The 16,840-nt window shown below is 38.8% G+C and overlaps 1 protein-coding gene across 1 annotated transcript in view; it reads right to left on the bottom strand.

The window, feature by feature from the left end:
* Nucleotides 1-8,373, bottom strand: part of LOC126237444 (secretion-regulating guanine nucleotide exchange factor-like) — an 85,486-nt gene extending 77,113 nt beyond the window's left edge. The window contains exon 1 of the mRNA XM_049947562.1: nucleotides 8,280-8,373. Coding sequence (XP_049803519.1) covers nucleotides 8,280-8,297 — 18 coding nt within the window. The 5' untranslated portion in view covers nucleotides 8,298-8,373. The remainder of the gene's footprint in view (nucleotides 1-8,279) is intronic.
* Nucleotides 8,374-16,840: the final 8,467 nt, after the last annotated feature.

Raw genomic sequence — 16,840 nt, 5'->3', positions numbered from 1 at the left:
AATTGGTACGATTAGTGGGAGTGGCCCAGCAACCATTTCAAAACATCTCAAGGCTACGGGCATGATTCAGAAGGAAGGAACTTGGGTCCCGTGTGAGCTGAAACCAAGAGACGTTGAACGGCGTATGTGTGTTTGTGAACAGTTGCTTCAGAGGCAAAAACTGAAGAGATTTCTGCATCACATTGTGACTGGGGATGAAAAATGGTTTCATATGATAATCCTAAATGCAAAAAATCATGGGGTATCCCGGCCATGCTTCCATGTCAACAACCAAACTGAATATTCACGGCTCCAAGATCAAGCTTTGCATTTGGTGGGACCAGCTTGGCGTTGTTTACTATGAGTTCTTAAAACCAAGTGAAACAATCACAGGTGCCCGTTATTGAATGCAATTATTGTGTCTGAGCAGAGCATTAAAAGACAAACGGCCGCAATACAGCGAGAGACACGATAAAGTGATTTTGCAACACAACAACGCTCTGCCCCACATTGCAAAAGAGGTCAATGCGTCCTTGGAAACGTTAAAACGGGGAAATCCTACCCCACCTGCCGTATTCTCCAGACATTGCTCCCTCTGACTATCGCCTGTTTAGATCAATAGCACATGGCCTGGCTGACCAACACTTCCGATTTCGTGAAGAAGCCACAAATTGGATCGATTTGTGGATCGCTTCAAAAGATGAACAATTTTTTTGATGCAGGATTTGTACACTGCCCGAAAGATGGGAGAAAATAGTGGCCAGTGATGTAAAATACTTTGAATGACACATGTGTAACCTGTTTGTTTCATTAAAGCCTCAAATGTTGGGGAAAAAACGGCGGAAGCAAAGTTGTACACCTTATAAGTTCCACTTGTTGTATGAATAACTTATATAAGCAACTCTGGCAGGAAAAGTTATGACTGATACTAAATTATAAGTGAGGAACAGCTTTAGCTAGATCACTTTTCTTGTCCTATTTAAGAGATTAACATTAAAATTACCACAAATTATTAATCCCTTCCTTATGTCTGACACACAGGTTAATAATAGGCAACCAAAAAGTGCAGTACCTGCCTTTGACATTAACTAACGATATAACTGTGTTTTGTTACCAGAGTCATGGTTGCACAGTGTATTTGAAATGGATCGTGTTTGAAGAGAATGTTTTGGAGTGTTTGGTGGTGCTCTCTAGTGTTGAATTTTGATGGTACAAAGTGGTTTTAGTGTAATTTTACTCAGCTGTTAGATTGGTGGATGTTGTATACCAGGATTTGTATTGGAATTGTGAGTCTGGTGCTTTGTTAGTGAGTTATTTCAATGTTAGTAGTTATTGAGTACAGATTTATTTTTAGCTTTGGAATTATTACAACAGTGTGTTGTTAATGGTTGGACACTAAATTCTGCTAGTGATTTGTTATTAGGTACAGATGTGACAAATTTACTAGCAGGTTTTTGCATGTTGCAACAGGTGACAACCATAAAGCCTTTGGAGTTGCATGGGTTGATTGCTGAATATGTCAAGTGTTGTTGCGATTTTATGTAATTATACGAAGTTGCTGCATCTCACACCAGGGTCAAGTATATCTGGTGGTGTCACCATGACAATGTTTGATCTATTTGGAGGGGTTCCTGATCCAAATACTCTAGGCTAGCCATTTGTCATATTGAGTTGTTAACCTAGTATCTTTGCTATTGCTGTTAACCTATTATCTTTGCTAATGCTCTTCAGGTGGGTTTTGAAAGGTATGTTCAGAATTTAGTACATATAGGAATGGTTTGGGGGAGAGTGGGAGGGGCTGTTGTTTTTGTTATTGTTGTTGGAACTGATGAGTCAGCATTTTGGAAGGTGAAATATGAGAGGGGTAGGGGTGTTATGTGAAGGAGAGTATGGGGGCAGTTGTTTCAGTGGCTGGCCGTACTGAGGTGGGTTGATGAACAAAATGTGGAGTGCTTGGATTAATTGAGGTTTATGTTGAGAAGGAGTCTACAATCATTTCAGATTCATTATCATTCACAGGCATGTAGCGCCACAGGTATACAGAATTTAGTTGTGAATCACAGCCTGCAAGTTGAAAATTATTGAATAGAGGTTTGCACAAGTACAATAGAGTGGAATTGGTAAGCAGTTGAATCTGTGATCGGTAGCAGTGGAATGTTTCATATAGCTTGGGTTATTTTGGATTTGAATGCTGGGGATGTTATGTAGGAGTTGTTTCTGTGGGAGGTGGGGAAGGATTAGGAGGTGGCTGATTTAAGATTGTATTAGGTTACTTTGTTTGGACCATTTTTAATTTTTTTTTTATTTCAAAGATATGAATTTTTAATTCTTTTCATTGTATTTTTATTTGGGTATTGTGTTGCGGATGGCTATTAGTTGGTGGGTGGGTGGTAGTTTAGGAAGGGTACAGTTTATGACAAATGGATAACAGTAAGGATTTTTGTTTTGCTTTTTAGTGTGTGTGTGTGTGTGGGGGGGGGGGGGGGTGTAGTTTGATGACTTTTGATGTTTGTTCTTAGTGCCAGCTTAGATTTGTGTACTGGTTGACTCTGGTTGATAAGTACATTTTTTTCTTTATTGTAATATGTATAGCACGCGTGTTTCTACGCATAACTGTGTTTATATCAAAATGGACGTTAATTTAATTTTTTGTGTATTTTTGAGTAGTGTTGTTAGTTGAAATGGATAATGGTTGATTATGTTTCAACTGACAAAGCCAGCTGCATGGTAAACATGCTCAAAGGTTAATAAATGAACATCTAAACATCTGTTCTAAACCAGACTATGATGCCATTTTTTTCTTATCTGCTCTAGCTGGGTTTACAGTGACTTCACTTTCAGTAGTTACAAGAAAAATACAGTAACTGAAAATAAAAAGTCAGCCAGAACTGCTCGCCTGCAGTTCTGCATGACTTTCCTGAACTTCCAGTACTTCTCCTTCACCCCTCTTCCGTCCCCTTCAACTCTTCTGTCTGAAGAAGGTTCTGAAAGCTTGCCTAATTATAACCTTCTTTTATGTGCATGTTCTCCCATCACTTGGTGTGTAGATTTTTTATCTATCGAATTAAATTATTTTTCAAAAACTGATTGTTTTCATTAAGAAAAATATTGTCTTACAACAGATTTTGTTTCTCAGGCAACGGTCCCTAAAGAGCACTCTCTTGATTTTATGCTTACAATAGATGTACTTATCTGGAGTTAGTTGTTTGTTTACGCTACAGAAATTTTGTGAACTACATAATGAACTTGTCTGCAAATGGATTCTATTAACAGTGCAAGTCATGTAATTTGTAACTCACATTGCACAATTTTCTGCTGTAAGTACACACATTTATCTCAATGACAGTTGAAGCCATGTAATTGAGAGTTACTCCACCTTGCTTGCTATTGTTTTGAGTCTTCCCAATTTGGTGTGGCTGTTCAATCTTCTGAGCGTTCCAGTAATAAGATTTTACTTATTTAATTGTACAAATTGTGTTCAATGTGTTTCAACATGAGTTACATTGATAAAGGCAGCATTGGGGAACCAATTATTTGTGATGATTATGGATCCTGCACTGAATATTTTCCATTACATCAAGAGTCATCCAATGATGGGCAGGTTCTTTATTTCCTCATTATCTTGTTACTTTACATCAAAATTAATATGTAGTTTTAATAGAGGGAAACATTCCACGTAGGAAAAATATATCTAAAAACAAAGATGATGTGACTTACCAAATGAAAGTGCTGGCAGGTCGACAGACACACAAACAAACACAAACATACACACAAAATTCAAGCTTTCGCAACCAACATATGCTTCATCAGGAAAGAGGGAAGGAGAGGGAAAGACAAAAGGATGTGAGTTTTAAGGGAGAGGGTAAGGAGTCATCCCAATCCCGGGAGCGGAAAGATTTACCTTAGGGGGAAAATAGGACAGGTATACACTCGCACACACACACATATCCATCCGCACATATACAGACACAAGCAGACATTTGTGATGGCAAAGAGTTTGGGCAGAGATGTCAGTCGAGGCAGAAGTACAGAGGCAAAGATGTTGTTGAATGACAGGTGAGGTATGAGCAGCAGCAACTTGAAATTAGCAGAGGTTGAGGCCTGGTAGGTAACGGGAAGAGAGGATATACTGAAGGGCAATATTTAAATGTGTCTGCCTGCGTCCGCACATGTGCGGATGGACACGTGCGTGTGCACGAGTGCCCACCCGGGTGGGGAGTCGTTCCGGTCCCGGGAGCGGGGGGACTTGCCTTGGGGTGGGGGGGGGGGGAAGGGACGGGTGGGCACTCGCGCACACGCACGTGTACATCCGCACATGTGCGGATGCAGGCAGACATATTTAAATATGTCTGCTTGTGTCTGTATATGTGTGGATGGATATGTGTGTGTGTGCGAGTGTTTACCCGTCCTTTTTTCCCCCTAAGGTAAGTCTTTCCGCTCCCGGGATTGGAATGACTCCTTACCCTTTCCCTTAAAACCCACATCCTTTCGTCTTTCCCTCTCCTTCCCTCTTTCCTGATGAGGCAACAGTTTGTTGCGAAAGCTTGAATTTTGTGTGTATGTTTGTGTTTGTTTGTGTGTCTGTCGACCTGCCAGCACTTTCATTTGGTAAGTCACATCATCTTTGTTTTTAGATATATTTTTTAATATGTAGTTTCTTGGGCATCATCTTAGACATAAGAGCTGTACATAAATTCAGCACTGTTTTGTGGCGTTATAAAACATAAAATGCCACAACGTCATCAATGAACAATAATAGCGTGTGACCAATAATATTATTCCTCTCTTACCAATCACACTATACAAGATACCAAAACCCAAACAAAAGATATTTATGAGAAAATTTGAATATTTGACTGCTTTATAATTAGTAAAAAGACCATGTTGAGAGTTAAGGAAAACAGCCAGTTGCAGAAAACATTTATCGTACAAATTTTAATGTGTTCAACTTACATTTCCCAGCTCCTCACAAAGATTCTGGTGTGCCACATGATACTTTTGCTAATAAAATCTCACATTCAACAGATGAGCAAGTAATGGCACAGCTTAGTCAAGACGATAACTTGCATCTATGCAAGGCTGAACCATCTCAGGAATCCATGAAAATGGACACTGAGAAACCATTTTATGAAAGCTCCTATAGTGTGTTTTCTTTTGATTGAGAAAAGTGTCTATGATTCGAGAGATTGAAATTCCATGTAGCTTATTACAAATGAACTTTATGTATTTCCAATTAGGGTTGCCACAGGCTGTCATAAAAATTAGGATTCATGTACTGCTGGGATGCGGTGATTGGATCTAGAGATTCCCAAGAAATTGGTGCTGTTTGAACAAACACATTGCAAAACGTTTACTGTCAACAAAACATGTTGTAATGCACAATGAAACTTGGACAGGGTGAGAAAAGAACTGGAAAATACCCATGACATTATGGAAACTAGTTTTAAGTAAAAAGGAAAATTGGCCATTGCTATCACCTCAATGATGGTGATTTTACCTCAACAGAAAGCTGCTGCAAGACACAACAGTTAGTTTCCAGAATGAGATTTTCACTCTGCAGCGGAGTGTGCGCTGATATGAAACTTCCTGGCAGATTAAAACTGTGTGCCCGACCGAGACTCGAACTCGGGACCTTTGCCTTTCGCGGGCAAGTGCTCTAACATCTGAGCTACCGAAGCACGACTCACGCCCGGTACTCACAGCTTTACTTCTGCCAGTATCTCGTCTCCTACCTTCTAAACTTTACAGAAGCTCTCCTACGAACCAGCAAAACTAGCACTTCTGAAAGAAAGGATAAAGCGGAGACATGGCTTAGCCACAGCCTGGGGGATGTTTCCAGGATGAGATTTTCACTCTGCAGCGGAGTGTGCGCTGATATGAAACTTCCTGGCAGATTAAAACTGTGTGCCCGACCGAGACTCGAACTCGGGACCTTTGCCTTTCGCGGGCAAGTGCTCTACCATCTGACCTACCGAAGCACGACTCACGCCCGGTACTCACAGCTTTACTTCTGCCAGTATCTCGTCTCCTACCTTCCAAACTTTACAGAAGCTCTCCTGCGAACCAGCACTGGGAAATGTAAAAGTGTCACGACTGAAGATGCAGTGGGTTCAGTTGTAATGGAATGACATATTGACACTCTTTTTCAAGAAACACTTTCAACAAGCATGAGATTCCACAAGTTGGACTTTAAGCCAGGATCTAACAAAGGATGTGGGTCATTCCATGTCAAATCAACCAATTGTACTACATGATTTGAACCATCTCTCAGAGTTGGATGAATTTTTTTTCAGGTAATGTACCCACTAACACTAGTTTAAAATTGAAATTTCAAATTTTTCTGTCCTTTGGTTTTTGAGTTTCAAGGGTTTGAAAATCAAAAAAACCTCGTTTTTGATCAATCGATGATTGTTTTAAAATGCTGTAGCTCAAAAACTATACAACCCAGAGAGCTCAAACTTGCACCATTGTTTTACTCTAAAAATTCCCTTCAATTTGATATGTAACATGACAATGCTACCTAAATCTGTAAATTTTAAACTATTCCAAAAGAATATTTTTTTTAAATTTCCAAAATATGTACCCTCGGATTTTTTTATAAAAATTGTATGTGTTGTCCAGTCTAACTGACTACATGTATGCAAAATTCCAAGATGGGATCTCCATGGGTTCTTGTATAAAATAATATTTTACTACCACAATACACACTAGTGAGGTGAAATGCAGAATATTTCTAGGCTATGAATACTAAGTTAGACCTATGTAATTCTAACAAACTTAAATTATGATGTTAACCTTTTTATGCAACATTACCCTCTTATTGTTTGTTAATTCATTAAATGATATTTTAATGCGAGAATAAAATATATAATAACTTAACAATCTTACAATTTTATACGACATTCACTTTTTATTATAAAAAAACATGAGATTTTCATACAGGGTTAAGGCTCTAGTTTTGGCTACTACCCCACTTATGGCCACCTTGATGTAACGGGTGCAATTTTAAGCGCCTTTGGAATACCAGCCAGTCCTACCATAGATTATAATAAGCAATATGAAATGTGCTATTCAATTGTCTATAGAAACATTTCTTTGTTTGGTCTTGTTTGAAGTCACCATTTAATGAAAAGATCTGTGTTGCAAAAGTTGAGTTATGTAGTGTTTTTCTTTAAGCAAGACACAATCTGTTTCTTGTATTCTACATGTACAAATCATCAGAAGAAACTTAATTTATTGAGAGGTAAGATTAAGTATTATATTTTCATTACCTACAAGTTAAACATGATAAAATCTAAAAACATGTCATTAATGTGGCCACAAGTGGGGCCTCGACCCTAAATTAAAATGTGTATGAAATAATCATAGCAAGGTTCAGACTGTTAGTTGATTTGAGATGGAATGACCCATGTACAGTTTCTCAAAGCAATATACCTGGGGGAAAATTGTACACAGGACCCCAGCTGTTACAAACAGAGAACAGAAGACATGAAAGAACTTTTGGCCTTGACATCACCTGTTCACCAGAACTACTTTCAGAACCCTCTTTCTTCTGACAATGCTGCAGATATTGTGCAACAGATTGTAAATGACTGAACTGATGATGAGTAACAAAGATTATGTCAAATTATATAAATAAATTGTTGTTCACTGTCCTGTAAAGTTTCATAGCACCAAATAAAATCCTTTAACCGGATTATCACAAGCATAACAACGCGGGATTGTGACCCTTAAACTGGGTCTATGACTGGATGTAATCATTTGAAATTATTAATTTGTGTCAGATAAAAGTATTCTGTCCACATATACGATAAAAAAGCAGTATAAAAAGTACAGCTGAATTTTGTATAACAGTCCTAGTAAAAGATTAAAAATTTCAAAACAAGAATAACATGATTTACACTACTTAGGCTCCAAGGGGCTCAGTTCTGTAAATAACAACTACCACGCTACTTTCATTGTCTATGGAAGACGTAATTTTAAGTGTGACAACAGATATCTAAATTTTCTTGGAGTAAACTGAGTGACTGCTGTTAAGGAATACAAATAAAGTGACGTTGTATCTGTGCGTATACTCTTCGCTTTACTTGTTGATATACAAAAAGTACCCAAACACGGCATAAATTTTGGACAGTTTTACGGCTTACAATTCAATCCACATAAAAAAATTAATTGCATCCAAAAGCGACACACAAGTCAGTAAGTTCACACAGTAACGATCATTCATTGTCGTTCATAACCCTTTAATCTCTAGGGCACCCTGCAGTGAAAAAATTGACTTTAGCTGTACATTTACTAACCCAAGCAAGTAACTTCATTTTGAATTCTATGAACTCCTGTCACAATGTTTGTAAACAGTAGAACAACAGCTTGTGCACATTGCAACCAGAGATGTACTTTATTTTTTAAATTTAAGTTCATTCTGTTTTTGGTGATCTTTATTAGACTGTAGTGAAACGATAGATTAATTACAGTTTCTTATTAAGGTTACTGAAGGCAGTGAAATCTTAAGTATACAGATATTTTATACGTATATAAATTTACAAATGTCAATATTCGATATGTCAGATTTCAGCCGCGTTTCGTTTCCACAAGACTGAATTATTTACGTGTACATATTTGGTTAGCAATCGATAAAGTGCGCATAATTTGTAAAAGAAAAGAGGAATAAAACTTATGTTTTGATCTATACTACGCTATAGCTAGCGGAAATTACGGAGAGGGGACATCGGGATTTGTCCGAAAATCTTAAAACTGGCAACAGTCGCCTGTGTAGTATAGGTCACGCAGGAGGACTTAAACAACGATACTAAAGATACGTAACATCAAGAAAAAGACAGAGACTGAAGAGATGATGGCGGACAAACGCACAGTATCATAAAACTTCCTGGCAGATTAAAACTGTGTGCCCGACCAAGACTCGAACTCGGGACCTTTGCCCTTTCGCGGGCAAGTGCTCTACCATCTGAGCTACCGAAGCACGACTCACGCCCGGTACTCACAGCTTTACTTCTGCCAGTAAAGCTGTGAGTACCGGGCGTGAGTCGTGCTTCGGTAGCTCAGATGGTAGAGCACTTGCCCGCGAAAGGCAAAGGTCCCGAGTTCGAGTCTCGGTCGGGCACACAGTTTTAATCTGCCAGGAAGTTTCATATCAGCGCACACTCCGCTGCAGAGTGAAAATCTCATTCTGGGCACAGTATCATAGATTACTCACAGGTCAGGTAAGACACCCTCAACTACAAATGAATACTACAGGCTGCACCAAAATTCCCATTACTCGCCATTTCTTACATCTGTGTGAAATGCTCTCTCAACAGAATGAATCTGATGAGAGGAGGGCGTATCATCAGATTACCACCGTTTAACTCCAGGTGATCTGCGTGCGATCCATCACTTTCATGGCACAAAATTATTCGCCTCCAGGTGTGATGTGATATTCGATGCAGCATTGCTGGCTTGATAGAAGAAAATGCATTCCAAATATCATCTTTGAGGTCCTCAGTTGTCTGCTAACGATTCTGGGCGACTTTCTGTTTGATGTGCCCCATAATGTATTATCTCACGATATCTGATCGGGACATTGAGGGGGTGGGGTGGGGCGATTTCCGAGACCCCGGTAGCGCAGGTAATGCTCTTCCAATCCACCTGTCTTTGAACACATCGGTAAGGTATTCCCTTATGCATATTGCGAAATGCGCCGGCGCTCCATCTTATTGGAACCAGATACGAGCAAGAGGTCCCAAACGTTCCAGTTCCAGTCACTTAGCGTGGAGTGATACGTTCCCTGATTCACTGGCATGGTAGCATAAGTTTCTGGATTTTCAAAGAAATATGGACCGATCAAATGCGTGGCACATATTGCAGCCCATATCATGACACAGGGAGGATTCATATCCAGTTCCTCAAAGAAGTGCGGGTTCTCTTTACTCCACAAATAAACATATCTATCTTTGCACTATGGTACACGGCACATTCGTTTGCGAACACAACTTTTCCATACTTGGGAATTGTGTCGGACATCTCCAGTAACCGCACACAGGAGTGACGCCGATTCTCCAAATCTTGGTCATTCAATTCATCCGCAAATGAGCGTCTGAACGGTTTTAGGTTTAAGTCTGTTCGCATATGTCGCCGTAAAGTCGTTAACGGGGTATTCATTTCCCGTGATCGCTTGCGTAGCGACCTTTTCGACGAATGTTCAACTGATGTTGCAACTACCGCACATGTGTCTGCTCCTCTTCTCGGTCTTCCAGAGTGTGGCCTGTCTTTTATGGAACCAGTTTCAAACAGCTTCTTCTTCCAATGTAATATTGTTGCTTTCGGTTGTGCAACCATATTACATCTAATGGTGAAATCATTTCGAACCTCTCTTAGTGTTTTCCCAGTGTGAGCTCGTTCATGAACCCAGGTACTAACGACGATTCGTTGTTCCAGGCTATAAGTGGATTCATCAGCCATTCTTCTCACAGATCAATATCACCTGCAACAAGAAAAATCAGTTATTACACAGATAGTTGGAGGTAATGAGACTTTGGTACAGCCTGTATAGTACGGATAAACTTTCAAGAGGTGACTTACGACTTTGTGGTGGTCCTTAATAGCTACAAGAGGACAACAAGCAAAAGATAAGGGGAAAACGATAAGTGAAAATTCCAGAGAAGACTTGTGAAGAGACAAAGACAGTAAAACCTGCAATACCGACAACAAGTATAAGCTGGGAAGAAAACAACAAAAGGAACACGTATAATGGAACACAGCTAATTCTGATACAATTACGAACATCTCACAAAATAGATATAAGAAGACAAATATGGAACCATATGTAGTGTACGCTGAAAGTCACTACAGTGGCTGTGTGTGAATGCAGTTATACAAAAGTTCCAATTATGAAATGTGATACTGTGAATGCGTCTGCTATTGGCAAGAACCACATAAAAATAGAGCTTGCAGAAAGTGATACAGCAAATCAGGTAGTACAGGAAAGAGTTTTCAACGAAAATAATTGACATGTGTACATTTCCACACGTAGAGTGGACAAACAAGGTGTAATTAGGGATGTTGACTTTTCAATATGTGATGAAGAAATGTTGAATGTTATTATTAGTGAATTTAAAGTTATGAAGGTTCCAAGGTTTTCATAACGAGTCACGCAAAATAGAATTGAAACGCCCAGGAAACATCAAACTTGTTTATTAGAATATGAAGGTAAACTTTACTGGACTCCTATATATGTCCATGTAGTGAGTTGTATACTGTATACTGTGTACACTTGCTGTGAGACAATGTTGCACATGCCTACACTACATCCCCTTTAGCAATCAGTGCAGAAGACAGACAAGATGCGAAAGACGTTGTGGACAACACACATCCCAGGAATGTCCATCTCTGTACGTTGTATGGTTTCACTGCCAAGAAAATCATTCACCCAAAGACAGAAGATGCCATAAATACATCAGAATAAAAAATAAAGGAAAAGCTACTTACAACAATGTATAAAGAAGTAAGCAACATGGTAAAGTTGTATAGCTCCACCACTGAAACATAAAATTCAGTAGGACAGGAATCTTCTGAAGATTCGCCAGGTATGCAGCGCTCGATAAGCAGCGCTGAAGAACTTCCTCCACTAAAGAGACTGCGTGACACACACCAGGAAATGAATATAAGAAAACGATTTAAGCCGAGATCAACCCATTTCACACCTCAATGCAACATGAGAACGAACATGGTCTCACGAGATAACACCAGCAACTAAAGTGCATTTCGTTCAGCTCATGTATCTTCTCAGCGCCCAACAAAGCCAAAAATTTCATATCCATAAACACCTTTAGCTGACAAAGTGAACATCGCTTAAGACCAACAGACGAACACTAGTTAGTGGATTTTGTCTTCATTTTAATATTGTCTACAATGATGCAACTAAACCCAACAAGAGGTGAAAATATTCAACAACAAAATGTTAGGAAAAACATAAGACTAGATATGAAACAAGATAATGCTTCAAATTTTATAATGGAATGCATGATCAGCAGTATCCAATACAGAAAATTTGCTACACGAAATACAACATAATGAAGTAAATCTTGCATCTCTCTCAGAAACGTGGTTTAAGCCTACTTCAGGTATAATGTTTGAACATACCACACTATAAAAAGGGACAGAATGGATGGGAGGCGAGACATAGCGATTCTTGTCCAGAGGAGTCATTATTAAGGAATTTTACCCATACAACTACCACTGCGCAGAGAGCTTCAAGCTGTAGCTGTTAGAAGTCTGTCACATATGTACAGTTTCTCACTTATCTCTGGTTACTCCCCATGTCAAGTACCGGAATTCAGAAAGAACATGAAGAAATATTTTTAGACAGACGCAACCACCATATCTAGCACATGGTAGCTTTAATGTACATTATGTGTTATGGGGGTGTAAAGTTACAAATGGCTACTGGACGCCTCTGAGAGAGATAACTGAAGACTATGGGTTAGTATTACTTAATGGTAGAAAATCCTACCAAAGTATCCAGTCCAGACAGATGACAGACAGCAGTAGGCCTAACCATATATTCACCAGAACTGGCTACATTAGCTTACTGGACAGTTCAGAGTGATACACTTGCCTCAGGTCATCTCCCAATGGAAATTAACTTAGGAGTTGCTCCTGTGTTTGGCAAGAAATTAGAGATAAGTGGAAAATGGAGAATAAAGAAGCGCAATGGTGCGCAACTCGACATGGACTCAGTATTTTATTTAACAACTGATAGTATATCACAATGTAGAGGACGATTATAAAATATTTATCAAAATCATAAACAAAACAGCTTATGAAAGAATCCTGCTGAAGAAAATATCAAAGAAATCAATAAAAGATCCAAGTATTTGGTGGGATGCATAATGTTTAAGAGCAACTGCAGCAAGAGAAATCGCATAGAGAGACTACAGAGCAAACCAGTCACTTAGTAATAACTTACAATATGAGAAAACAGATCCCCAGATGAAATGTGTTTTAAAGGAAACGAAGAAAGAGAGCTGCACAGCACTTGGTAATGAATTACATGAAGATACAAGTCTTTTTATTAAAGCTCAAAATGAGACTGACTTGCAACACAAAGTAGGAATAACAAAAGAAGAAGCAGGAAAATGATTTGGAGATAACCGTTTATTTCTAAATCAGAAAAAAACAGTATGGATGAATTTCAGCCACGTATCGATTAAAGTAAAGCCTAATATAGTTTTGAAACTTGGTGAACAGAAGATTTTACAAGCTTCAAACACAAAATTTTTAGGTATCTGGTTAGACGAGCATCTAAAATGGGATAAACATATTGAAATGCTCAATGAAAAGCTAAGTAAATGCTGCTATATACTCAGAATGCTGCAATGAAAAAACAGTAATATATGCTTATTATTCTCTTATGCATAGTCTATTGCGGTATGGTGTCTTATTTTGGGGCAATTCAACTCTGGCAAACCGGTCATTCATTATCCAAAAATAGTGAAAGGGGCTGCACCAAGAGAGCCCTGCAGGGAAATTTTCAAAGAATTTCAATAATAATATCGCTGCCATCTTTATATATCTACGAAAGTATATGCTTTTTCAAATCTCACCCCAATTTTCTTCTTTGAATAGTGAGTCCCATGACTACCCAACATGACATGGGAATGATTTCCACAGAGAAACACACAAAACAGCCCAATATCACACTATGCAATATATCACCCCAAATCCATTTAGTGCTCTTCCCTTAAGCATCAAAACGACAGAAAAGTTTTACATTTTTAAAAATGAGCTTAAAAATGACATTAAGAGAATGTTTTTACAATGTTGGATTTTCAGAACATAGTGACATAGTGGTCAATGATAATGATAATTCATATTTGAACAAATGTATGAAAATAGTCTGCCTGTACACACTATAATTAATTAATTATTGTTTGTTCTGTTATTCTCTACTATAGTGGTCAATGATAATGATAAGTCATATCTGAAAAAATGTATGAAAATGTGTTGTTGTTGCTGTTGTTGTTGTCTTCAGTCCTGAGACTGCACTTCTGCATGTGCAGTGTTGATATAAAGAAGACCATCAGTTTGTTAAAGGATATGGGAGCTGAAGAAACTGTGACCTAATGTACTGAAAGCTGAAACAAGAAATTTCACATTTATTTAAGTGTTAGGTAGCATGACTTCCAGTCCCTTAAGATGTTACCTTATGGGATCTTAAATAACATGGAAATGCATTTTGGAGATCTTCAGAATATTCAGTTTATAGAGTTGCTTGATAAGAATCAGTTTGGAAATTATAAATCAAATTTCCCAACAAGGAAATTGAACCAGCCTTCTCACAACTTAGCCATTCTTCAAGGTCTAAAATGTTGTTGTTGTGGTCTTCAGTCCTGAGACTTGTTTGATGCAGCTCTCCATGCTACTCTATCCTGTGCAAGCTTCTTCATCTCCCAGTACTTACTACAACCTACATCCTTCTGAATCTGCTTAGAGTATTCATCTCTTGGTCTCCCTCTACGATTTTTACCCTCCACGATGCCCTCCAACACTAAATTTGTGATCCCTTGATACCTCAGAACATGTCCTACCAACTGGTCCCTTCTTCTTCTCAAGTTGTGCCACAAACATCTCTTCTCCCCAATTCTATTCAATACCTCCTCATTAGTTATGTGATCTACCCATCTAATCTTCAGTATTTTTCTGTAGCACCACATTTCGAAAGCTTCTATTCTCTTCTTGTCCAAACTATTTATCGTCCATGTTTCACTTCCATACATGGCTACACTCCATACAAATACTTTCAGAAATGACTTCCTGACACTTAAATCTATACTCGATGTTAACAAATTTCTGTTATTCAGAAACGCTTTCCTTGCCATTGCCAGTCTACATTTTATATCCTCTCTACTTCGACCATTATCAGTTATTTTGCTCCCCAAACAGCAAAACTCCTTTACTACTTTAAGTGTCTCATTTCCTAATCTAATTCCCTCAGCATCACCTGACTTAATTCGACTACATTCCATTATCCTCGTTTTGCTTGTGTTGATGTTCAGCTTATATCCTCCTTTCAAGACACTGTCCATTCCGTTCAACTGCTCTTCCAAGTCCTTTGGTGTCTCTGACAGAATTACAATGTCATCGACGAACCTCAACGTTTTTATTTCTTCTCCATGGACTTTAATACCTACTCCAAATTTTTCTTTTGTTTCCTTTACTGCTTGCTCAATATACAGATTGAATAACATCGGGGACAGGCTACAACCCTGTCTCACTCCCTTCCCAACTGCTGCTTCCCTTTCATGCCCCTCGACTCTTATAACTGCCATCTGGTTTCTGTACAAATTGTAAATAGCCTTTCGCTCCCTGTATTTTACCCCTGCCACCTTTAGAATTTGAAAGAGAGTATTCCAGTCAACATTGTCAAAAGCTTTCTCTAAGTCTACAAATGCTAGAAACATAGGTTTGCCTTTCCTTAATCTATTTTCTAAGATAAATCGTAGGGTCAGTATTGCCTCACGTGTTCCAACATTTCTGCGGAATCCAAACTGATCCTCGCCGAGGTCGGCTTCTACCAGTTTTTCCATTCGTCTGTAAAGAATTCGCGTTAGTATTTTGCAGCTGTGACTTATTAAACTGATAGTTCGGTAATTTTCACATCTGTCAACACCTGCTTTCTTTGGTATCGGAATTATTATATTCTTCTTGAAGTGTGAGGGTATTTCACTGGTCTCATACATCTTGCTCACCAGATGGTAGAGTTTTGTCAGGACTGGCTCTCCCAAGGCCGTCAGTATTTCCAATGGAATGTTGTCTACTCCTGGGGCCTTGTATCGACTCAGGTCTTTCAGTGCTCTGTCAAACTCTTCACGCAGTATCATATCTCCCATTTCGTCTTCATCTACATCCTCTTCCATTTCCATAATATTGTCCTATAGTACATCGCCCTTGTATAGACCCTCTATATACTCCTTCCATCTTTCTGCTTTCCCTTCTCTGCTTACAACTGGGTTTCCATCTGAGCTCTTAATATTCATACAAGTGGCTCTCTTTTCTCCAAAGGTCTCTTTAATTTTCCTGTAGGCAGTATCTATCTTACCCCTAGTGAGATAAGCCTCTACATCCTTACATTTGTCCTCTAGCCATCCCTTCTTAGCCATTTTGCACTTCCTGTCGATCTCATTTTTGAGACGTTTGTATTCCTTTTTGCCTGCTTCATTTATTGCATTTTTATATTTTCTCCTTTCATCAATTAAATTCAATATTTCTTCTGTTACCCAAGGTTTTGTACCAGCCCTCGTCTTTTTACCTACTAGATCCTCTGCTGCCTTCCCTACTTCATCCCTCAAAGCCACCCATTCATCTTCTACTTCTTCTTTCCCCATTCCTGTCAATCTGTCCCTTATCCTCTCCCTGAAACTCTGTACAACCTCTGGTTTAGTCAGTTCATCCAGGCCCCATCTCCTTAAATTCCCACCTTTTTGCACTTTCTTCAGTTTTAATCTACAGTTCATAACCAATAGATTGTGGTCAGAGTCCACATGTGCCCCTGGAAATGTCTTACAATTTATAACCTGGTTCCTAAATCTCTGTCTTACCATTATATAATCTGATACCTTTTAGTATCTCCAGGGTTCTTCCATGTATACAACCTTCTTTCATGATTCTTAAACCAAGTGTTAGCTATGATTAAGTTATGCTCTGTGCAAAATTCTACCAGGCGGCTTCCTCTTTCATTTCTTAGCCCCAATCCATATTCAGCTACTGTGTTTCCTTCTCTCCCTTTTCCTACTACCGAATTCCAGTCACCCATGACTATTAAATTTTCGTCTCCCTTCACTACCTGAATAATTTCTTTTATCTC

Source organism: Schistocerca nitens, chromosome 2, assembly GCF_023898315.1.
Source record: "Schistocerca nitens isolate TAMUIC-IGC-003100 chromosome 2, iqSchNite1.1, whole genome shotgun sequence".
In the NCBI taxonomy this organism is placed as follows: domain Eukaryota; kingdom Metazoa; phylum Arthropoda; class Insecta; order Orthoptera; family Acrididae; genus Schistocerca; species Schistocerca nitens.
This window is presented reverse-complemented; position numbering and strand designations above follow the sequence as displayed.